Below are 25,279 nucleotides of genomic sequence, written 5' to 3' on the forward strand. Positions count from 1 at the left end.
TCTATTCTAAAGGATAGAATAAATGGATACATGGATAATAATACTCTGATTGGCAGATTCAACATGGATCTATGAATGGGAAATCATGTTTGACGGACCTGTTTTTTGAGGATGCTACTAACAGAATTGATAAAGGGGAGCCAGTGGACATAGTTCCTTGGATTTTCAGAAGGTTTTTGACGAAGTGCTCGACAGTAGGTTCTTTAGCAAAATTAAAGCATAAGAGATAGGAGGTAATATATTGCCATGGATTAAGGATTGGTTAACAGACAGAGAACATAAGTTACCTTGTATTGGTAGGTTCTAACAAGTGGGTATGTCAAGGATCACTACTTGGGCCCCAGATGTTCACAATATATGTCAATTTGGATGTGAGGACCAAATATAATGGGCGAAATTCTCCAACCCCCAGCAGGGTTGGAGAATCGCCAGGGGCTGCCGAAAATCCCGCTCCTGCTGTGGCAGAGATTCTCCGCCACCCGGGAATTGGCGGGGGCGGGAATCACGGCCCATTGATCAGCGTGACGTCCGCGCCGATCGGCGAGCCCCCTGCGGCGATTCTCCGGCCCGCGATGGGCTGAAGTCCCGCCGCTGGGTGGCCTCTCCCGCCGCCGAGGTTTGAATCACCTCTGGTGGCGGCGGGATCGGCGGTGCGACTGGGCCACCGGGGCCCTGGGGGGGGCGCGGGCCGATCGGACCCTGGGGGGTGCCCCCACAGTGGCCACGGTGACTGGCGGCGGGCCTGAAAGGCCGCTGGTTCCGGTTTTGGCGCCAGTCGGCGTGGTGCCAACCGCTCCAGAGCGGGCCTAGCCCCCAAAGGTGCGGAGAATTCTGCACCTTTGGGGAGGCCCGACACTGGAGTGGTTGGCGCAACTCCCCTACACCGGCACCCCCCGTCCCGCCGGGTAGGGGACAATGCCGCCCAATACTTCCAAGTTTGTGAATGATACCAAGCTAGGTGGCAATGTGTGTTGTGAGGAAGATGCAAAGCAGCTTAAAGAGGATTTAAACAGAGTTAGTGAGTGGGTAAGAACATGGGAGATGGAGTATAATGCGGGAAAATGTGAAGTTATCCACTTGGTAGGAGGAACAGATGTGCAGAGTATTTCTTATATGGTAAGAGATCAGATAGGGGCTGGTTTAGCACAGTGGGCTAAACAGCTGGCTTGTAATGCAGAACAAGGCCAGCAGCGCGGGTTCAATTCCTGTACCGGCCTCCCCGAACAGGCGCCGGAATGTGGCGACTAGGGGCTTTTCACAATAACTTCATTGAAGCCTACTCGTGACAATAAGCGATTATTATTATTATTAGTGTCAATTTACAAAGGGACCTGGTGTCATCATCAATAGATCACTGAAAGATCACATGCAGATGGAGCCAGCAATTAGGAAAGATAATGGTATGTCGGCTTTACTCGGAAGAGTAACTGAGTGCAAGAGTAGAGAAATCCTGCTTCAATTGTATAGAAACTTGGTTAGACCCTACCTGGAGTACTGTGTGCAGTTTTGGCCCCCTTCTTACCTAAAGAAGAATGTTATTGCCATAGAGGGAGTGCTGGAAAGGTTCACCAGACTTGTTCCTGGATTGTTGGGCCTGGCCTATGAAGAGAGATTGGGGAAACTGGGCCTGCGTTCTCTAGAGTTTTGAAGAGTGAGAGGTGACCTCTTTTAAACCTAAAAAAATACATAAAGGAATAGACAGGGTAGAAGTAGGTGAGATGTTTCCCCTGGTTAGGGAGTCTAAAACCAGAGGACACAATTTCAAAATAAGGTGGAAGTCACTTAGGACTGAGATGAGGGTTATGAATCTTTAGAATTCTGCATAATGATATAATAATCTTCATTATTGTCACAAGTAGGCATTGATTAACATTGCAATGAAGTTACTGTGAACATATTCTAGTCGCCACACTTCGGCGCTTGTTCGGGTACACAGAGGGAGAATTCAGAATGTCTAATTCACCAAACAAGCACGTCTTTCGGGACTTGTGGGAGAAAACCAGAGCACCTGGAGGAATCCCACGCAGACACGGGGAGAACAGTGACCCAAGCCGGAAATAAAACCCGGGACCTTGGCACTGTGAAGCAATAGTGCTAACCAGTGTGCTACCGTGCTGCCCACCCCAGAGGGCTATTCAAATTCAGTCATTGAATATGTTTAAAGCAGAGATTAACAGATTTCTAAACACCAATGACACAAAGGAAATGGGGATAGTGTGTGTAAAAGACATTGAAGTGGATGATCAGCCATGATCGTATTGAATGACAGAGCAGGCTCGATGAGTTGAATAGTCTACTCCTGTTCCTATGTTCCTTTGTAACTTTGTAACTTTGCGGCAGCAGGGTAGCATGGTGGTTAGCATAAATGCTTCACAGCTCCAGGGTCCCAGGTTCGATTCCCGGCTGGGTCACTGTCTGTGTGGAGTCTGCACGTCCTCCCCCTGTGTGCGTGGGTTTCCTCCGGGTGCTCCGGTTTCCTCCCACAGTCCAAAGATGTGCGGGATGTAGGTGGATTGGCCATGCTAAATTGCCCGTAGTGTCCTAATAAAAAGTAAGGTTAAGGGGGGGTTGTTGGGTTACGGGTATAGGGTGGATACGTGGGTTTGAGTAGGGTGATCATGGCTCGGCACAACATTGAGGGCCGAAGGGCCTGTTCTGTGCTGTACTGTTCTATGTTCTAACTTATCAAATGTTCTTTTGATAAAGGTGGACAGCGATAAAGCAGAATTACGAAAAGTTCCAGTAGCCTATAGTCCAAATATAGAAGGAAATAAACTGCAAGATGATGCACATTGCTATCTACCAAACAATCCCAAGACAATCCAACATGCATATCAATATGGAGGAATTCCCAACAGCCGACAGGAGATTTATGGAATTCCTGAATTTTTCAATCGCAAGTGAGTAAATGGAATTGGAATGTATTTTCTGTGGGCCAAGGTTCTGTTGAGATTGAGCTGGCAGTGACTCTACCTGCAAAAAATAAATTAAAATAGAAGAAATAAGTTGTAATAACTGATTATAACTGAAGATACCTTCATTGTTGTGCCAATGATGGGGACCTATGTTTATAGGGAGCTACTCCCACAAAAGACTGAATAATTAGTGGGATATTTAACTGGCTTTGGAGGGGAGGAGCAAAATTCCCAGCCAGTAACGTTTTTAGCAAGCTCCTTGCAAGGATAGTAAATTTAAATTATTTTTTAAACTGTCTGGACTCGGTCCTGAAAACATCTCCAGGTGAAGCCTGTGGCACAACATCATCAATCTTAAGCTGGGTCCCTCTGTAGTTCAGTGATGTGGGAAATCACAAAATCAAAGCTTCTGTCCCTGATCTGTTCCTTCTTCGGGCAAGTGGAAACTCCCTTGCAAGGTCAGGATCTAGTGCGTTAAGGTCCTAGCCTAAATTGTGAATCGTCTAATGCACTCGAACCAGAGCTATGTCAGGAGACTGGCAGAATCATTTTTGATTCTGAGATGTTCTGATAATATTAAAATAGTTTGAAAATTAACTCAAGAAAGGTCATTCAAAAGTCAATGCATGGATTTGTTTTATTGACTGTTGTAATGGTATTTGCATTTTCAGATCTAATTTCTCTGTCAGTGTGAGAACCCAATCTTCTCATGGACTTATATTTTACGTGGCAAATAAAGAGGAAGACCAATTCATGGCACTTTTCATTGCCCGTGGTCACTTCATTTACTCATTCAGCAATGGTCGGGAAAAATTGAAGATAAAGAGTTCAGAGAAATATAATGATGGTCTCTGGCACAATGTAAGTCAGACAGAAATCTTTTAATGAGAACGTTTTTAAGTTCTTTACTCTTTGAAAGAACATATTAGCAGTGATGTGCACATTAGTGATGTGCAATCTGTTGTGATGTATTAACAGAAAATGATTTTTATAGCGAGAAAATGCACTGGGTTACTGAGTTTGCAATCAACATATTAGCATTCAGTGTATCCTTGTACACTTTGCATTAGTGACATTTCCCCAGTTGACAAAGATGGATTGGGTGCACATTGTACCCCGACAGTAACGCTATTTTTCTCTTTATGTAAAAATGTGTTTTATCCTAGTATCAAGCCCATTTTAGCAACTGTCTCAAAATATGTAAAGAACTAGCAGTGAATACTTGTTTTTGAATCAAATTATGTGTATAACCTATGTTCCTACGGGTGTCCAATGATAATGCCAATTTCTTATTGGCCTTATTCACCCCTGCATTAGTAGCACCATAATATCAGGTGCTATAAATAGGGTAATATCACTAAAAATAAGATTATCTGATCACTATCTCATTGCTGGGAGTTTGCTGGGTGCAAATTGTTGACCACATTTCCTACATTACAACAGTGACAATACTTCAAAAGTATTTCACCAGTTGTAAAACATTTTGATGCATCATGAAAGGAATGATATAAATGTAAGTCATTCTTTTTTTCTTTTTAAGTACAGCAATGTAATACTTAAATATTGACCTAGCCCAATAAAGATGAGCCCATCTCTGATCCTAATTGCAGCAATAACTTGCTACTAGGCAATCAAAACATCACAGTGAAAAAAACCACAAGCATTGGTCCTATACAGATCAGCCATGCCTCTCATTGGGTCCCTTAAAGTCATGATATTCAATTTACCCTGTTGAGTTCTGAGGGGAATTTATAACTATTTAATTTTCATAAAGTAATTTAAAACTATTCAAGTAGTAATTTTCATTATGTTGCTCATTGTTAATTCAGTGGGTCTCAAACCTTTTTTTGTCAAATAGATTAGCACATGGGCTCCCCCATCAAAATTATCACTTATAACACACACTTAATGGAAGTGCTGCATGTAAAGTTTGTTTTAATTTTGTGTTTAAGAAAACCAATTTTATTTGCAGCTATCAGTGGCGTAGGTGTGCCTGCTTCTCACTGCAGTCTTCTTGGCAAGAACATAGAGAGAACGGGAGCCTTGGGAAAGTAGGGCATGGAGAAATCACTAGGGGAACAGGTGCGCGGGAGAAACACAGTTCAGACGGAGTAGAAGCCTGAAAACAGCAGGAGCTGAAGAAATGAAAGCACAGAAACAACACTGGAGGAAGGGGGCAAAGGGGAGAATGAGGGGTGTGGTGGGGAACAGAAGGAGAGCACAGCATGGATGGAGCAGCAGCAGCATAGAGAGCAAAGCAGGCCCGGACCAATGCACAGTCATTTACTTTCGAACATGGCCTGCTATGCTCATGCCACATTGCCCATCCATAATGTTACCCCCGCATCACGGACTCCCTTGAAGGTCACTGAAGATCACCATGGGTCCACAGACAACAGTATAAAATATTCTATTTTAAATGACTGCAGAACTTCATAGCATTAGTCTTTAAAAACTGGTTAATGAGTGTAAAATTGTTATCATTTGCCAAGATCTTTCTCATGTAATTCTGTTATTCAAACATGATACTTCAAGGATACAAGTAGCAATATATTTAAAGGTGATATAATCTGCGAGAAAACCTGGTTATTCATACTTTTACTATTGTCATAGTGTTGCTTATGGCACAGAAGGACTCTATTCGGCCCATTGAGTCTATGCCGGCTCTCTGGAGCAGTCCAGTCAGTCCCATTTTCCCATTCTATCCCCATTATCCTGCAAGTTTATTGCTCTCAAGTGCCCATCCAATTTCCTTTTGAATCTTTGATCATCTCCGCTGCCACCACCCCTGTGTCCTGCCACCTTCAAGATTCTGTGCACATGAGCCCCCTGACCCTGCTCACTCTTTAGAATTGTGCAATTGAGGCTATATTGACTCTCCCTATCACTTTGGCCAAAATGCATCACCTCACTCTGATCTGTATTAAATTCCATCTGCCACTGGTCTCATGCTAGAGGGGAGGCAGTGGCATTGTCACTGGACTCGTAATCCACAGGCCCAGGGTAATGCTCTGGGAAATCTGAGTTTTATCCTACCCCAGCAGATGGTGAAATTTGAATTCAATAAAAATCTGAAATGAATGAAACCATTCTCGATCTTCATAAAACTCCATCTGGTTCACGAATGCTCTTTCGGGAAGGAAATGTTATTTTTACCTGGTCTGGTCTACATGTACCTCCAGATCCACAGCAATGTGGTTGACTCTTAAATAACTTTGGGGATGGGCAATAAATGCTGGCCTAGCCAGTGACACCCACATCCCATAAACACATTTTTTAAAAGCCTATGTCCTGTTGCATTAGTATCATTCTCACCAGTTGTCACACCTTGGTATCCGGTATCTTGTACTCCAATGTCTACTATCCTACAGTCTGAAATATAATCATTCACCATGACATGCTGTTTTCCGTCCTTAAGCCATTTTAAAAAATATAATCTGACGCTGACCCTCCTATTCTAAGAGTCTCAATTTTGGTAACATTCAGATAATTGTCCTTTTTGTATTTTCATCATATCGAGGCTCACAGTTCGCCACCAATCCTCACAAGACCCCAGACAAACATTAGCTTAGGCTCCCATCTCCAATTTTCCTGTCATTCCTGCAAGGTGATGTCAGAGCTCCTGCTCAATATCTTCTGGTTGAAGCAATTTTGTGACTGGTGTGTATTTCAACTCAACTAGTTTCTGTCCCCTTTACAAGGTACTGCATCATAACATCAGTATTCAGAAAGTCCACTTTAAAGGCCATAAATTAGGTCTTATCTGGTTTTGCCTGGTCATGGCATTTCTTGACTATTTCCTGGATGGCTTGTTGGACAATGGTCCATTGAACAAAAAAAGTCATTGACAGAGAGGGTTCAGATCCATGTTACTATGTAAAAAGATTCTGTTGCTGCTGCTCTCAGATAGATCTGGTGTATATGGTACGTCTGTTAAAGGGGTTAAGTGGGTTCCACCAAGGGCCAAGACAATTATCATGGCCAGAATTCCTGAAAAAATTTTTTTTTTTAAACTTGACCCTCTGAGAAAAGAAACTGAATGTGGGTAGTTTGACATTGGGCGCAATTGAAAGGCCTCATCGCACCCAACTCGGTGATGCGCAAGGTTGTCAAATCTCATGACATTTGCAATGCTCAGAATGTCTCTCCTTGCTGGGCAAGATCAAGATTTACAGAGCAAAGTGAGTTATTACCCTCATTTAAATATGCTGCGGCCAGAATTTCCCGAGGCCCGGGAATGAACACCCGTGCCTGGGAGACCTCCCCATGGTGTCATTTAGCACTGGTCCATAAAAAGGTGCTAAACTGACAGTGCCAAGGTGCCCAGTTGGCAGCGGGAGTGCCAGGGTACCACCCCACCCAGAGCCAGACCACCCAGGGGCCTCCAATGGCCTGAGAGACCCCCAGGTGGCGTTACGATGGTCACTAAAATGTGGATCAAACTTAACCATCTGTGGGGGGGTCTCACAGGCCATCAGAGGCCACCGGATGGTCGGACTCTGAGCAGGGTGGCACCTTGGCACTGTCGTCTAGGCAGCCCCAGGCTAATTGGGGCACTGCTGTGGTGCCAGGCTGACAATGCTACGGTTGCCGTGGCAGGGATCAGGCCCAGGGGTGCCCTGCCCTTTAGAGGTGGAATGCAGTGGGCTTGAGGCCACCGTAAGAGGTACGCTGGGGCACTGGGGGGGGGGGGGGGGGGGGGTGCCGGGGGCCGGGAGCCGGGATGTGGAGTTCGAGGGGGGTCGGATGATCTGGGTAGCATTTAGGAATGGTGCCCCAGGTCTCTTCCTGCAGCAAGTGAGGTAAGTACGGCCTTGGTGGGGTGTTCCTCGCTCTGGCCAAATAAAAACCAACAGACTCCCGTTTCACCCAAAATGGGACTCTGTTTATTCGGGCGTTAAATTGCACCCATTGTTTGCATGGAATTCCAGAACCTCCTTCCAACTGCCTGTTTCTATCTGTGTGTGACCTGCCATGAAGAAACCTTCCAACCTTCCTTTTAGCAGAGGTAATGGTAGAAATCACAGGCATGTGTATTTCGTATTTACACCGGGATGCACATTCCTGTGAAATATCAACCTCAATGTCGCATATAAAAATAATTGAGCAAAATGAAACAGGTGAGAAACTTCAAATTTAAAGAACTGTTTTAATGTGCGAAGTACAACTCAACTCAAATCTTCGGGTTTTTTTTGTTTTGTTCAGGTTATCTTTACACATGAAAATAATAAAGGTCGTTTAATAGTAGATGGTGTCCACGCTCTGGAGAATAGTCTCCGCAGTCCTGTGTATCCATGGCATGTAAATGAACCATTTTATGTAGGTGGTGTCCCACTGGGAAAAGCTGCCAAAAACATTCAGGTAAGTTACTCTAACACTACACCATCACAGTATAACGGCAATGTATAAGTTGTGACATTGGATTCATGTTTCTCCAATACATTCTGTCTTTGCTACAGGCTGATCTAGAAGACTATCAGCCATGTGTGTACTTTCAAATCAAAACATTTTTGGATAATGCAACAAATTATCAATAATTCAGTATTGTAAAAAAGAAATGACTTTCATTTTGCTATAAACAGCTACTCATTATACACCTGTTTGGTCTGACTGGCTATTATATTTTCATCTGATATTTTTCATTCCGTTGTCTTCATAATTTCACCAGCATTGCTGAGAGGAGGGGCAGGATTCTTCAACAATAGGGCGATCTCTCCACGCCGCAAAAAAAACATCCGCGAATCACTCTGGGCTTACCTGGGAAAAGTCCAGGGTGATTCTTTGATTTGCAGGGGCTAACAGGGCCCCAGAGTAGTCCTTGCAGCTCTAGCTGCCAATACGGGTCTCCTGCAAGTCAGGTCGGGGCTGCACATGCTCACGGCAGCGGCCTGCGTTGGCCACCCCGCGCGACATGGCCGACCCAAATCACGGACCAGCCCCCCCCCCCCCCCCCCCCCGCTTGCCCCCGATCGGTAGCCTGGCCTACCTGGAGCCCCCCCCCCCCCCCCCTCGGTGAACGATAACCCCCCCCCACCAGGGTGGCAACAGACTGATTCCCAGCCACCACGCCGAGTTCCCGACAGGTGGAACCATGAGAGAACCACGGCATCGGGAACTCGGTCAGCTGCACTCGGTGAATCGACGCGGGGGCCTCTTTCAATGGCCTCCAACCGGCGCTGCGTTGATTGTGCGCCCGCGCAATTGCCGGTGATTCGCCGGGGACCGGAGAATCACGGGATCGGCGTCACACCCGATCTTGGGTGCCAACTTACCTGCCAGGTCTCGCAGTGTGTGACCATGTCTAACATATGCCAGCAGACCTGGCCAAAAACGGATGGCCGCTCGGCCCATCGGGGCCCGGAGAATTGCCAGGGGAACCGCTACCAGCGGCCCCCACCGGCATGGCGTGAACCCCACCCCCGCCCAAAAAATGGCGCCGGAGAATACGGCAGCCGGCGTTGGGGCGGGATTCGCGCCGCCCCCCGGGGATTTTCCAACCCGGCTGGTGGTCGGAGAATCCGCTGTCTGAATTCTCCCTCAGTGTACCCGAACAGGTGCTGGAATGTGGCGACTAGGGGCTTTTCACAGGAACTTCATTGCAGTGTTAATGTAAGCCTACTTGTGACACTAATAAAGATTATTATTATTGATTATTATCCTACAGCCCATTCATCTAATGGGAATTGGCAAAAGTAGGTCTTGTGAACATGCAAATTTGTATGAGTTTAGCAAGTGAGTGACTTTGGTGATTTTCCTTCAGACTAATACTGGCCTTTGGAGCCCACTGCCTCCCCTGATATATTGTGCTGTATATTCCTGACCCCTTAAGGAAGTGCAATTTGTTACAAATGTAAAATTTTATAAGATTGTTATTTTTTGGGATTGTGCCTTTAATTAGCATGCTGTAGCATCTGAATAGTTACTCCCTTCACCGCTTGCACACCCATCTACTCCTGCACTCTGAGCAACCCTTGAAATGAAATGAAATGAAATGAAAATCGCTTATTGTCACGAGTAGAATAGAATAGAATAGAACAGTACAGCACAGAACAGGCCCTTCGGCCCTCGATGTTGTGCCGAGCAATGATCACCCTACTCAAACCCACCCTATACCTGTAACCCAACAACCCCCCCCTTAACCTTACTTTTAGGACACTACGGGCAATTTAGCATGGCCAATCCACCTAACCCGCACATCTTTGGACTGTGTGAGGAAACCGGAGCACCCGGAGGAAACCCACGCACACACGGGGAGGACGTGCAGACTCCGCAGACAGTGACCCAGCCGGGAACTGAACCTGGGACCCTGGAGCTGTGAAGCATTTATGCTAACCACCATGCTACCGTGCTGCCCGAGTAGGCTTGAATGAAGTTACTGTGAAAGTGCAGCACAGTAGCACAAGTGGATAGCACTGTGGCTTCACAACGCCAGGGTCCCAAGTTCGATTCCCTGCTGGGTCATTGCCTGTGTGGAGTCTGCACGTTCTCCACGTGTTGGCGTGGGTTTCCTCCGGGTGCTCCAGTTCCCTCCCACAGTCCAAAGATGTGCAGGTTAGGTGGATTGGCCATGCTAAATTGCCGTTAGTGACCAAAAAGGTTAAGAGGGGGTTTTGGGTTACAGGGATAGGGTGGAAGTGAGGGCTTAATGTGGGTCGGTGCAGACTCATTGGGCCGAATGGCCTCCTTCTGCACTGTATGTTCTATGTTGATCCTACCTGTCCCAGCTTGACACAAACTACCTATTGCACAAATCACCAAACCCGAAAAAAGCAAGGTCATAAATTAATTGTTGCCTTGGTTCTGAGGAGGCTGGTTTTAAGACACCATACCTCTACATTAAATTGGCTACTCAGTTTCAAATATGAGAAAGTTGGGAATATAAAGCCTTGATAATTATCGTTCCCATCTGGATACAAGGTCCATGTGATTCACATGTCCATGGAGTTGGGCTTTGAGAGGGGAAGCACCCATAGGAAGCCATTGTAGGATCGGTTCACTGGTTTTCCAAAATGTTTCACTATTTGAAGCCTAAAAAATGGAAAAAGCTCAGCAAGCAGCTCCTGCACAATACTCAGTGAATGCTGCACTACAAGTGTACCAAACATCTGGTGACAGTGCAAATAATTGCATAATGAATTAATTACAATTTTTTTTTCTCAGATCAAATCAGTCCAAAGTTTTAATGGTTGTCTTCAGAACTTCCAGCTAAATCGACAGTGGCTTTCACCACCTACCCAGACGTTTGGAGTTACACCTTGTTTCGAAGGTCAAACTGAATCTGGAACATACTTTTCCCCAGGAGGAGGATATGTGATTCTGGGTAAATCAAACCAACACATCCTATCATTCCTCATTTTTATAAGGATAAATAGAAAGTATAATGTAGTTATTTCGAAGTCGACTGAAAAAGTGGCCGGGATTTTCCGCTCCTGCTTTTATTATGCGGGTTTAGCGACGGGGCTGGATAATCTCGCGAGATGCCCAAATCACGTTTCATGCTGATGTAAAAGCGTGAGACATTTGTCCCCGCAACTGCCAGTTCAACATCGGGAACGTCATTTCCACATATTAACATCTCATCATCAAGCCTCTAAGCCTGAATCTTTCCCCCGTAAGAATGTCCATTCACGTTGGCGTGAGGGCAGACCGACATGAATCATGACTGTTGAATCGCGCAAAACCTTTCGAGAGTCACAAATCTCAGGAGATTCAAAGCCAAGTCGGGCGGGACAAGGCCGTTGAATCGTGTCCAATGCTTACCTCGTCTGGAACTTTCTAAAAGATGAAACATAATGCCCAATTAATATTACAGCATAAGTGATGTATAATTTATTATGGTATAATAATCAGAATTTTTGCACTTGACTTTCAGATGATTCATTCAATTTAGGATTACAATTTGAAATTGTTTTTGAAGTTCGTGCTAGAAATCATTCAGGAATACTGCTCCATATTCATAGTTACAACCGGAAATATCTGAATCTCTTCATGGAATATGGACAGGTAAGGGAGTAAAAAGCAAATGTAGGCAAATTTTTCTTTCACTGTGCGTATTGGATCACCTAGGCTTGGTGTAAAACAGAAGACAGTTGAGCAGCAAATGTTGTGTAGCAGTAATGGAGCCAACCTGATTTTCAGCCCATTAATTTAGAGATGCTTATGTGTTTCTGATAAGTTTTCACTCTAAATTTTAATTAATTGCAGGTGAAATTGAAAGTCAGTAATGGAACTACAGAGTTTGAAACATCAGTCACGACAAAGCAAAGTCTGTGTGATGGTCGATGGCACAGAATAGCAGGTGATGGTCATTTTAATTATATCACTGATAATCATTTGCAAATTTCCTACCAAACTCTTATCTCAAGAACATAAACACTGGGTGGCATCGTGGCACAGTGGTTAGCACAGCTGCGTCCCAGTGCCAGGGACCTGGATTCAATTCCGGCCTTGGGTGACCGTGTGGGGTTTGCACTTCCACCCGTGTCTGTGTGGGTTTCCTTCGTGTGCTCAGGTTTCCTGCCACAGTCCAAAGGTGTGCAGGTTAGGTGGATTGGCCATGCTAAATTGCCCCTTAGTTTCCAAAGATGTGTAGGTTAGATGGGGTTCCTGTGTTAAGGGGATAGGGCTGGGAAGTGGGGTAGATGCTCTTTCGGAAGGTCTCAAGGGGCCGAGTGGCCTCCTTCTTCACTGTAGGGATTCTAAGGTTAATACTGGACAATAACTGCAATGATGAGAATTAACGCAGAATTTTTTTCATTTTATTGCCAATGATTACATTTGAGTTCATTCATTCAGTCACGCAGTTTCCATTTTTATTATTTCCAGTCATCTGAGATCAATTCATTGAATTTTGACACCTTCTTGTTAACTTCTTTTGTGCTAATCAAGGTAACTCTGTGATTCTGTGAAGTGCAACACTTCCTATTGCAGGCACCCGGTGTTAAGATTAAGCATTATAACACGGTTAAAAGGGAAACAAAGATTTCTATGTACTCTGGCTAATAATATACCTGAGTATTAACCTCATCAGAGCACACCCTGATGGAGGAATTTGCAAGCTTTTTGTCATTGTTGGCTTCGAGAGTTGTTGTTTGCATATCTTGTGATTCTTCACTTGGAGAAGAGTGTAAAGATGTGAAAGATCATGCAGATTGATTCACAGGCTGACAGATGAACTTCCATTGCTGACCTACACAGGTGTAAGCTATTTATCCAATAGGGACAAATATAGAGTGTGATGAGATGTTCTCATTAATTTATATCCATCTCATGTTGCTGGCACTAATAATAATAATACTCTTTATTGTCGCAAGTAGGCTTATATTAACACTGCAATGAAGTTACTGGGAAAAGCCCAGAGTCGCTACATTCCAGGGCCTGTTCCGGTACACAGAGGGAGAATTCAGAATGTCCAAATTACCTAACAGCACATCTTTCGGGACTAGTGGGAGGAAACTGGAGCACCCGGAGGAAACACATGCAGGCACAGAGAGAACATGCAGACTCCATACAGACAGTGACCCAAGCTGGGAATCAAACCTGGGACTCTGGTGCTGTGAAGCAACACTGCTAACCACTGTGCTATCGTGCCGCCCATATTGGATATTGATAATCTGATTTAGAATTTATCAAGGAGGCAACCATGCCAAAACCGCTCTCTCCAAAATTCAAGGCCCACAAAATTCAGACAGGACGTCATCAAGTCAGAGATGCAAAGTAAAGATGGAAATAAATTGCCTGGACTTGATGGGTGAGGGCTGAGGCATTGCAGATGGCCCACTGCATGTTTTGGGCGCTCATTTCCTAATGCATAAAATTTCCTCCCTTTCTTCGAGCGACATTAAGGATAGTTTAGTTTGTGGGCCCATGCAATGATGGAAACTGGTTTGAAGCTACCAAAGCTCATTTTATATGGTATCCTCACAACTGGCAAAAAGAGACTTGAATCAGTTCTAACCCAGGTCCCAGAGGTCAAACGTCAATATTGAAACCACTGTCACCCAATCCATTTTCTTACATTTGTAAATAATTACATTTTGCCTTCCATCCCTATTATTTTATCTCAGTGTCTTTATTTTTCTGCTCACTTAGTTATCCGAGATGCAAATGTTGTGCAGTTGGACGTGGACTCTGAGGTGAACTACGTTGTGGGGCCAATAAGTTCACACTCTTCAAATACGAAGGAGCCAGTGTTCGTTGGTGGAGTGCCAGGTAAACACAATGTTTGAATCTTTTCTACACTCAAATGCAGCCATATTGCAAAGGGATTATTATTATCTTGAACTACTTCGGTGAAACTATGCTATTCGGCAGAATTTTCCCAGTCCTGCATAAGTAGGGTTAGAGATAGGGGGATGATGAGGGGATTGGGGTGAGAGAGAGGTGGGGGTTTGTTGGTGAAGTGGGGGCCAGGACACAGGGTGAGCCATCTGGAGACAGTTCCCTGGACATTCCTGCTACTGGGAATCTTTCCTGGGGCAGAGCGTGTTCGGTTGTCCATTCCACAGAGGCAGCTGGACAGCTAATGTAAATACATAAGGCTGCAATTAGGGCAATTTTTGAGGGGTTCACTGGAAATTTGCCAGCGGCGAAGCAGCCTTCTGCAATGTGGGGAGCCCACAAGTTCAATGGAGACACCTCCTTGCAAATCGCACTCCTGGGACTTCAGGAATGAAAGGGTACCCTACAACCTCAATCATTTCCCCAAAGGTTCCAAGTGGTCTTTGCACATTCTCCCTGTGTTTGCCTGGGTTTCAGCCCCACAACCCAAAGATGTGCAGGGTAGGTGAATTGGCCACGTAAAATTGCCCCTTAATTGGAGAAAAGGAATTGGGTACTCTAAAAAAGGCAGTCAGGCTGTACCGAATTGAATCTATGCATGTTCTCCCAAAATGCAGAATGCAGTCTTTCTCCTGCATTTCAGTCAAAATTTAGGAACACAAGTAGATCATTCAGCTCCTCGAATCTTTTCCACCATTCAGTAAGATCATGGCTGATCTGTACCTTAACTCGATCTACCTTTCTGTAATCCTTAATACCCTCCTTCTCCAACAGAGTAATTAAAGACATTATTAAATCATGGAAAGCTTCAGCTTTTATTGCTTGTGAGATGATTAAGAAATATACTCATAGAGTTTATATGATAGCAATTGGTATAAAAATAGTAAACATATAACATTATGCTGGCATAAGCATCATACTGCACTCACTGCCTCACAGCTTGAGGGACCCAAGTTGAATTCTGACCACAGTGTGGAATTTGCACTTTCTCCAGTGTCTGCGTTTCCTCTGGGTGCTCCAGTTTCCTCCCACAGTTCAAAGCTATGCAGGTTAGGTGAATTGGCCATGAAAAAGTTGCCCCTTATTGTAGGATGGTGGGGTTACGGGTATAGGATGGGGAGTGGGTCTTGGTAGGGTGCTATTTTAGAGGAGAGGTGCCGACTCAATGGGCCAAATGGCCTCCTTCTGCACTATAGAGATTCTATGCTTGTTACAAATTAAACAATAGTAGAATAGGGATAAACATGAGTTTGAACTGCCAAAAAACAATTTAAAGAGGTTTAAGATACTTTTTATGCATAATTAACACATGAAGTAACTCTTGGTGGGGTATTGAAGATAAAATTCTAGCAGGTACTGAATGATGTGCGCTGACTAGATCCTTTCTACATGAATGAACAGAGATATACCAAATAGCTATTTTCATCGACACCCACTTTGTAGGTGTTGCGAAATGATTTTTGAAAGGAATTTTTATTTATTTGTTTGGCCATGTTGGCCATGTCAGAAAGAATGCATTTATTAGGAGGGTTGATCAGTAAGTTTATGGATGATACAAAAATTGATGGGGTAAAAAGTGAGGATAGCCCAAGATTACAGGTGGATATAGATGGGCTGGTCAGATGGGCTGATCAGTGGCAAATGGAATTCAATCCGGATAAGTGTGAAGTGATGCACTTGGGCAGGACAAACAAGGTAAGGGAATACATGATAAATGGAAGGACTGTGGGAAGCACCAGGGAGCAGAAGGATCTTGGTGTGCATTTATGCCAGTCCCTTAGGTAGAAGAGGAGGTGGATAAAGTGGTGAAGAAGGCATATCATATACTTGCCTTTATTAGCCAATGCATGCAGTTTAAGAGCGGGGAGGTTATTTTGGAACTGCATAAAATGTTGGTTGGGCCACAGCGACAGTATTTTGTGCAGTTCGCATTATAGGAAGGATGTAATAGTACTGGAAAGGGTGCAGAGGAGATTTACCAGGATGTTGCCTGGGCTGGAGTGTGTTAATTATGAAGTGAGATTGGATAAACTGTGGTTGTTTTCCTTGGAGCAGAGGAGACTGAGAGGGGACATGATTGAGATGTATAAAATTATGAGTGGCATAGATAAAATAGACAGGAAGAAATGTTTCCCCTTGGTGGAGGGATCAATGACTAGGGGGCATAGATTTAAAGTAAGAGGTAGAAGGTTTAAAGGGGATGCGATGCAAAACTTTTTTTACCCAGAGGATAGTGGGAGTCTGGAACTCACTGACTGAAAGGGTAGTGGAGGCAGAGACCCACATAACATTTAAGAAGTATTCAGATGTACACTTGCGATGCCAAGGCATACAAGGCTATGGGCCAAGTGCTGGAAAATGGGATTAGAATAGTTAGATGGTTGTTTTTGATTGGCACCGACAGGATGGGCCAAAAGGCCTTTTCTGTGCTGTAGACCGCTATGACTCTATTACCCAACTCTGGTTTTCCTGATCGGCTCCTTTCAACTGCTGTAATCATTGTGGTGACTAAAGAGAAGTAGACAAATTTGAATTGGCATTGTGTTCACCAAGGTGGCGGGGACTCTCCACTCCTGCCCGCTAAAATCATAAATCCCGATCGGGTGAAAAATCCCACATTGGCCCAAAATGGGATTGGCGCTGGGCAGCAGGCCTGTTCCCAGTCCTGCCCCTCCGCCATAATGTGCTTACCGCCCTGCGCCGGCGGGAACATGCAAACAGCTCATATGCATTCAACTGAATGCAATTAACAGGCTGGAAGCTTGAATCTGCAACCCTCTGTTATGCTCCAATACCCCCAGCAGGAACTCCACTGGGAGGGCAAGTATTGACAAGCACTGTCCTGGCGCAATGGACCCCAAGGGAGTGGGGGTTGAGGAGGTTAGTCCTTTGCTCATGTGCCCTCTGCCGCTACCAGGCTGCAGCAGGAAGGTCCTCCAAGGGCCCTGGGGGTTGGGTGGGCTCGGCCTGGGGGTTAAGGGGTTAGCACAATGCTAAGTACTTTTCGTGGTTATAAAAGTGAAGTGAAACTGCTTTGTGCTTTTGAATTGACCAGTTGCTGTTAATCAGAACATGGATGGTAATAAATATTGTGGTTAAGATCAATGGAGGCTACGTCAGATACATTCAAGTGTGAGGGAAAGATAAATAAGCAAACCTCCTCCTGGCAACTGTTTGAACCATTATTCAAAGGCTAGTTAAAAGTACTGCACTGTGAAATTGAATGAGTGCAACGCATTTCAAAGGATGTCAGGGATTTCAAAGCTTTAAAGTATTGTGAACTTTCTAGAAAGCTCAGACACTTCAAAAGCAGCAGTGTTAAAAGCACAGCACTGAGGGAACAGATGTGAAGAAAGCGAAAGTCCCAGCAGCTTCCTGGCTTGAAACATCAATGAAATGTCTGATTTGCTCATCAGCTGTCAGGTAGAGCAGTTCAGAGTATGAAGGCACTTCAAAGTTAAAACAGTTCACACACAAAGATAATATGATTTTGAACAGAGGGCTGCCTGAGATCACCATGCCAAGAGTTATATTTAGCAGGACTAAAATGGGCATCCAGAAACAGGACCCCCATCCTGGGGGAGGGACCTGAGGTCAACCCCTTACTCCCAGCCCGAGCACACCCAACCCCCAGGCCTCTTGGGGGCCCTCTCTCTGCAGCCTGGCAGCAGCAGAGGGGCACATGAGCAATAAATTTACCTCCTTGACCCCCTCGGGATTCAATGTGCCAGGCTAGGGTGTCATTGTCAGGGTGTCAGTGTGAGCGGGCAATGCACCATTGGCTATGCCATGGGGAGAGGTCTGAAGGTGGGGACCCATATCTAAGGAAGGATGTGCTGGCCTTGGAAAGGGTCCAGAGGAGGTTCACAAGAATGATTCCTGGAATGAAGAGCTTGTCATATGAGGAGCGGTTGAGGACTCTGGATCTGTACTCGTTGCAGATTAGAAGGTTGAGGGGGGGGGATCTTATTGAAACTTGCAGGATACAGAGAGGCCTAGATAGAGTGGATATGGAGAGGATGTTTCCACTAGTAGGAAAAATTAGAACCCGAGGCCATAACCTCAGACTGAAGGGTTGATCCTTTAAAACTGAGATGAGAAGAAATGTCTTCAGCCAGAGGGTGGTGAATCTGTGGAATGCTTTGCTGCAGAAAGCTGTGGAGGCCAAATCACTGAGTGTCTGTAAGACAGAGATAGATAAGTTCTTGATTAATAAAGGGATCAGGGGTTATGGGGAGAAGGCAGAATGGGGATAAGAAACACATCAGCCATGATTGAATGGTGGAGCAGACTCGATGGGCTGAATGGCCTAATTCTGCTGCTATGTCTTGTGGTCTTATGGATGGCTGAATGGGAGGGTGCTGCTGAATGGGAGGGTCACAGTCTCGATTCTCCACTGGCATGAGCACTTAGATTTGAAACTGAAGAATCGCGCCTCGTGTTTCAGTCAGCTTGATAAGCATTATGTAATTATTAACTAAAGCTAGGGCAGCTCAAATAATAATTTTCTGTTTTGTTTTCATAGAGTTACTATTCAGCCCAAGATTGAGCATGTACCAGTCATTCACTGGCTGCATGAGAAATTTCAACATCAATGAAACTCCAGTAATTTTCACCAAAGCTGCACTGGTTAGCGGAGCAGTCAGTATCGACTCATGCCCGGCAGTCTAATGCTTGCAAACATTGCTTCTGCAATCCATACTCAGCAGCTGAAGGACAACTGAGGCAACATCACATTTTCTTACTTGGGGGTGCAGTAATTTATCTCAAGTGAATCATCTGTCAACCATTAACTGATTTAGTCAGTTCCTTCATCCCATTCTTTTACTGTTCATGTTCATGTACTTCATCCAATGTATTAATTATTATTAGAAGCAATAAAGTTAAATTTTTTGGTTTGTTGCTTCAGGCTTGAAGGCACTACGAATCCAAATCTAGGTCATCAAAGGGCCAATCTGTTAGTTCCAGATACTGAACTGCTGTTCAAACATGTGCACATAACAAAGCGAATCGCCATTTTTGGTGTTGATTTAAAGTAGCATGTTTCGCTAACCACTCTATTTGAAATTAATACCAGTGATGATGATGGCACTTTTGTAACATGCACATGTTAAGACTAGCAGATCAGTCAAGTCTTATTTATCACAGGGGATCAATTACGTGAACATTAATGCTCACACTTCGCTCAAGAAAACAAAGTAAAAATGAGATATATTTGGACCAACAAGACCTCACACTCCATCGTCTGACTAACAGAGTGCTATTTCAATCTGCTGCCCAACAGGTGCATGGCTTACAGGCAAAAATACCAGTTGCCCAGGCGAGCTAAATGATTCGAGTTGGGGATTTGGGACAAGCAGCAGGCATCCCACACTGTTCCATTTCCAGCAGTGGGCCTCAAAGGGCCTCTGGGTCTAATTAAATGAAAAGCCACTCCATAAGGCAAAATAATTTTCAGAATGTATTTTCATAGAGTTTTAATAAGTTACAAGATTGTCAAATGAAAGGAAGATTTGAATACCCTCCAAATCTGATGTTATATAACCAGCCACAATGTCAGTTTCAGTTCATCTACTTATACCTGTATTATAGTCTAATTGTATCAAGATTATGGCAGAATTCTTCAGTACTTATTCAGTATAGAGAGCTCAGATATTACCCATATTTTTCAAAATTATCTTTAAAACTAATGAGTCAATGTTCACAGGACATTGGAGTTGCAACTACCTGCTAATATCTTGCCCGTTTGCTATTCAGTTTGTGCCTCAAAGCTGCACTCTATTGGTGCATCTGGAAATTGGATTAAGTGGTTAGCTCTTTGAATATTAATAATGGTCTATTTTAGAGAAGGATAAATTGATTGATTGATCTGCAAGTTAAGATTCAAAGGATTTGTTCTGGTCACAAATCAGTCACAGAATTGGAACCCAAATGCTCTGTTAACATCTATTTGAATTCAATGCATAAATTGAATAGACAGAGATTTCCTTATTTTGTCACAGTTAACATTCATTTGTGATTTTGGGTATCAGAAATAGAGAGGGCTCAAACACATTTTACCCCATCGCCTTTGCCATTTTGGTTCCATCACTAGCTAACAGGAGTGCTGCAGGGTCCTCTTGTGGTAGTAATGGCATATGACACTGTCACGATTTTCCAGTGGAGCATTTGAGATTATTTGTCAGTTATAATTATCCAAAAACATAAAAATTAAACCAGTAAAGTTTTGGTATTCAAATTTCCCGAAATTACGTTAATCGCATTATTTCCATTTACATTTATTTGTCATTTTTCCACCACACCCATTAACGTTGGGAATGCACACATGTACTGAACACAGTTTAACTGAAATTGAGATTTTGTGGGAAATTTTGAGCAGAATCCCAGTGGAAACAGCACAAATGGTGATCTTTGCCATTGTGCCGGTCATAGCTGGAAATCGGAAGAATCCCTGTGGAAATTCTGTTCTTTACTGACGGGAGTGTCAACTTTCTTATTCAGTGGACAGGATGGATTGCACAGTCTGACCATATGATTTAATGAACGGTTTGATATATCCCCTCCACATGAAACTGAATTGTAACAGGCTTCTTTTAATATAACAATATCTTTATTTGAATACAAATATCATTAATATTTACAACTGGTATACTGTACGGTGCAGCATAGGGAAATTTAAAAGACAGCTGCAAACCCATTGGTTGGCCCTTCAAAGAGTACACTGAATATTTGCTTAATTCTGGATGTGATCCATATTATTGTAAACTCATAAATAATATCCATTCAGTATATTCCTGAATGTCATGATGGATAAGGATTAAGTATTGCATTGGTCAAATAATCAAGCCATAGCAATTGTTATTGATTGATTTTTGTTGTTTTAGGGTACAATTATAAAAAAACTAAAACAAGAAATGAATAAGTTCAAAAAATCATGGGCTGGATCCTCCGCTGTTGGGATTCTCCATTGCACCAGCAGCCCGGGGATTTCCCAACAGCATGGGGCTGCCCCACAATGGTAAACCCCATTGGCAGGCTGGCAAGACAGAGAATCCTGGGGACGCGCCGCACCACGAATCCCACCCTATAGCTTTCATACTCCCACAGCTCAACAACCTGTTTCACCATTAGCGCTGTTAATATTCCAATCTTAGGTAGCACTACGCTAGGTTCAAGTGTAACCAAATCCCAATTTTGCTTGTGAGATGCCTTTACTTTCAGTGTGTGTGTGTGTGTTGCCCTTTCCACTGCCATGTAATTAAAGTGAGCCTGTCACTAACATACATACATTTGGGAGGTAACTGTCAGAATGAGAGCAACCAGAGACTAAACCTGCTGCTCTGGGGAGTCTGGCACACCAGCAGAAAAAGACAATGGGAATATGATGCTGAGAGCCTCCACAGAGACCCAATTGTGAGGAAAATAACATCACCAATCTCAGACTCCAACCACAAGATTCTGCAGAACAATCAGTTTCATTTCACAGTTGCAAAAGCAACCCAACTACTGAGTATTACTGCCCCTTCTTCCTTCACTTTGTGTATGTAACTGATAAGATCTACGTATCAATATCCAGCCAAGCTTTCCTCTGTGCTTCGTGAAAATTGTCCTTGGGCACTTGGTAAATATACATACATACATTGACAGTTATTTTTTCAAACGTGTCTCAATGTAATTACTTACAAAACCAATCTAATAAATTGCCGAACTTGATTTGCAATTTTCTTATTGTGAGCCTATCATTTACAAAACATTGTGAAACAAGCTTTTGTTATTCAAAGGGAATTTCAAGAATTTCTGAATTATTCTCTGGAAAATTCCCTGCTAAAGTGTGAGGATGTCATTTGTTTGTTTAAAATCAATTGAATGTTAATTTGACTGAGTTCTCAATCATTAAGTATGATGTGTGGAAGCATTCTTTTAGAAGACAGGCATTTGAACTAATTTTGAAGAGCTCAGGGGCTGGATTCTCCACTACCCGGCGGGGCGGAGGTTCCTGGCGGGATGAAGTAGCGTGAACCACTCAGGCATCAGGGCACCCCAAAAGTGCGGATTTCTCCGGACCTTTAGGGGCCAAGCCCTCACCTTGAGGGGCTAGGCCCGCGCCGGAGTGGTTCCCGTCTCGCCGGCTGGCGTGGAAGGTCTTTGGCGCCACGCCAGCCGGGGCCGAAGTGACTTTGCCGGCCGGCGGAAGTCCACGCATGCGCCGGAACGTCAGCGGCTGCTGACATCATCCCTGCGCATGTGCAGGGGAGGGGGTCACTTCCGCGTCGGCCATCGCAGAGGCGATGGCCGACACGGAAGGAAAAGAGTGCCCCCACAGCACAGGCCCGCCTGCGGATTGGTGGGCCCCGATCGCGGGCCAGGCCACCGTGGAGGCACCCTCCGGGGCCAGATCGCCCCGCGCCCCTCCCAGGACCCCGGAGCCCACCCACACTGCCAGTCCCGCCGGTAAGGGTGGTGGTTTGATACACGCCGGCGGGAGAGGCATTACAGCAGCGGGACTTCGGCCCATCGCGGGCCGGAGAATCGGCGGCGGGGGAGAGGGGGGCTGACCGGCGCGATTCCCGTCCCCGCCGAATATCCGGTGCCGGAGAATTCATCGGCCGGTGGGGGCGGGATTCATGCCGCCCCCCCAGCGATTCTCCGACCCGGTGGGGAGTCGGAGAATCCAGCCCCAGAACTTTGCAAACGGTGTGCTGAGATGGGAAACTGAAGGATGGAATTTGGCTCCCATGCAACAGTGGTACATAGATGCCCAGTGGCTGCAAAGGGAGTGGAATCATTGATGTATGCCGTATTTGCACTTCCCCCTGATTTTCTGATGATTTTAGATGTGCCATAGGATCTTTGCATTGCATTAACCTAATTACAAAAACAATTTGCACTTCTACATTAGCATAGCAATTCCAAAGGTGCTTCACCTTAATAAGCAACATTTGGCACCAAGCCACCTGAGGAAGTATTAAGGCAGAAGACCAAAAGCTTGATCAAAGCCCCACGAAGGAGGGAAAAGAGGTAGCAAGGCTGTGAGGTTTAGAGAGAGAATTCCAGAGCTTAGGGCCTAAGTCGTTTAAGGCACAGCCACCAATGTGGAAAGAGTAAAATCCGGGACGCTGAAGAGGCCAGAATTTGAGAAGTGTAGATATCTTGTAGGTTTGGAGGAAATTACAGGTAAAGAGAGGAATGAGGCCATAGAGGAATTTGAAAACAAAATGTCATGCTCAGTATATGCATATATTATGAAATTTCAATTAATAAAACAGTTGGATGCCATCAAACTGTGAAGATGGCTTCTGCAAATCATGTGATTTTTGGGCATTTGGATTACAGACGCTATGAAGTCTTCAGCAAATACCTAACTAAATGTGAACATAAGTGAAGATACCTCACAGCCAATTCACACATTTCATTGTTTAAGAATGAACCAATACTTTGATATTCAATACAGAAGATTTTGGATTTCCAGACTGCCTGTCTCCATGTTTCATGTGGGGAAAATAGGGAGATTAAAATTCCTGGGCTTCCATCCACTTACCATCTATTACAATGGCCTCCCTATCCGTACTGGACTGACTGGCTCTCATAAATGTGAACCCAGTGGTCATGTGATCTGAGCTGAATTCAGGAACTGCACCCTTATTACCACAGATCCCGAGCGCGATTCTCCGCTCCCCAGGCCAGGTGGGAGAATTGCGGGAGGGCCGCTCTGGCACCCCCCGCGATTCTCCCACCCCCCCCAAAATGGCGTGTCGCGTTTTACAACACGCTGCTCGGAGAATCGCGGGTCGCCATTTTTCACGGCGACCCGCGATTCTCCGGCCCGGATGGACCGAGCGGCCTGACGTTCCCGACCTGTTCACGCCGGCGTCAACCACACTTAGTCACTGTCGGCGTGAACAGTGCGCGACAGGTAAGTGTGGGGCCTGTGGGGGGCAGAGAGAGGATCGAGCACCACGGGCGTGCTCGGGAGGGGACTGGCCCGTGATAGGTGCCCACCGATCGTCGGGCCGGCGTCTCTAAGAGACGCACTCTTTCCCCTCCGCCGCCCTGCAAGATTAAGCTGCTACGTCTTGCGGGGCAGCGGAGGGGAAGACGGCAACCGCGCATGCGCGGGTTGGAGCCGGCCAACCTGTGCATGCGCGGCTGACGTCACTTAGGCGCCGCCGGCCGCGTCATTCTCGGCACACCGCCTTGACGCAAGCGTCAAGGCCCGGCGGCCGAGTTTACCGCAACGCCGCTCCTAACCCCCGAGGGATTCTTGCCAGCAGAATCTCATTTCATTATTTTCTTTGCCTCTTGCCGGTGACGTAACGACGTTGCTGCTGAGAAAGGGCTGGAAACTCATCGAAATACATTTTAATGCATTCATATATGTTTAAAAGGCCTCCTCTTCACATGATCCATCCCCCCCCCCACCCCCCGAACAGAATATTGAAATTTCACCCACATCACGTCATGTCGGCAGATTTTACAACAGATTTGTAAAGACAGCTATCTGTTGAGGGGTTCCCATCGGGGATGTCAAGCTACGTATAGCCCCTGAATGACATGCCACTTTCCCCAACATAGGGTGGCACTGCCAGGTTGGCACAGCTAAACTAGCAGTGCCAAGAGGCAATGTCAATGTGGGCCCTCTGGGGAGCCCAATGGGAGAACTTCCCCTTATAAGTTTTGGGGACTGTCGATGCCTGTGAGTGGGGACAGTGTTCCTGATACTGCAGTGCTAGGGGTAAAGGGAAGAGTGCCCCCGAGACTGCAGTGGTGGAGAGGAAAGACTGCAGTGGTGGGGAGGAGAGAGCCCCTGAGACTGCAATGGTGGGGGTGAAGGGAAGAGTGACCCTGAGACTACAGTGGTGGAGAGGAGAGACTGCAATGGTGGGGAGGACAGAGTGCCCCTGAGACAGTGATGGTGAGGAGGGGAGAGTGCCCTTAAGAGTGCCTGTCCATGGGAGAGTGGGGAGAGTTTATTTTTAGTGCTGATCGGCTCTCCCTTAAAGATGGTGCCTTGATCTCTGTGGAGCGGCCTTGCCAGCTCTTATCTGGCCCTGCCACGCCAGAGTGACAGTGTGAACCATGCCCCA

General features: G+C 45.4%; 1 protein-coding gene across 1 annotated transcript in view; it reads left to right on the forward strand.

Annotated features, from left to right (window-relative positions):
* The window catches only part of lama4 (laminin, alpha 4), a 214,094-nt gene extending 192,179 nt beyond the window's left edge, over nt 1–21,915 (forward strand). The window contains exons 33-40 of the mRNA XM_038799653.1: nt 2,707–2,900; nt 3,587–3,776; nt 8,121–8,276; nt 11,076–11,235; nt 11,788–11,918; nt 12,120–12,213; nt 14,007–14,126; nt 18,721–21,915. Of these exons, the coding sequence (XP_038655581.1) occupies nt 2,707–2,900; nt 3,587–3,776; nt 8,121–8,276; nt 11,076–11,235; nt 11,788–11,918; nt 12,120–12,213; nt 14,007–14,126; nt 18,721–18,866 (1,191 nt within the window). The 3' untranslated portion in view covers nt 18,867–21,915. The remainder of the gene's footprint in view (nt 1–2,706; nt 2,901–3,586; nt 3,777–8,120; nt 8,277–11,075; nt 11,236–11,787; nt 11,919–12,119; nt 12,214–14,006; nt 14,127–18,720) is intronic.
* The last annotated feature ends 3,364 nt before the right edge of the window (nt 21,916–25,279 follow it).

The sequence above is a fragment of the Scyliorhinus canicula genome, chromosome 6 (assembly GCF_902713615.1).
Source record: "Scyliorhinus canicula chromosome 6, sScyCan1.1, whole genome shotgun sequence".
Classification (NCBI taxonomy): Eukaryota; Metazoa; Chordata; class Chondrichthyes; order Carcharhiniformes; family Scyliorhinidae; genus Scyliorhinus; species Scyliorhinus canicula.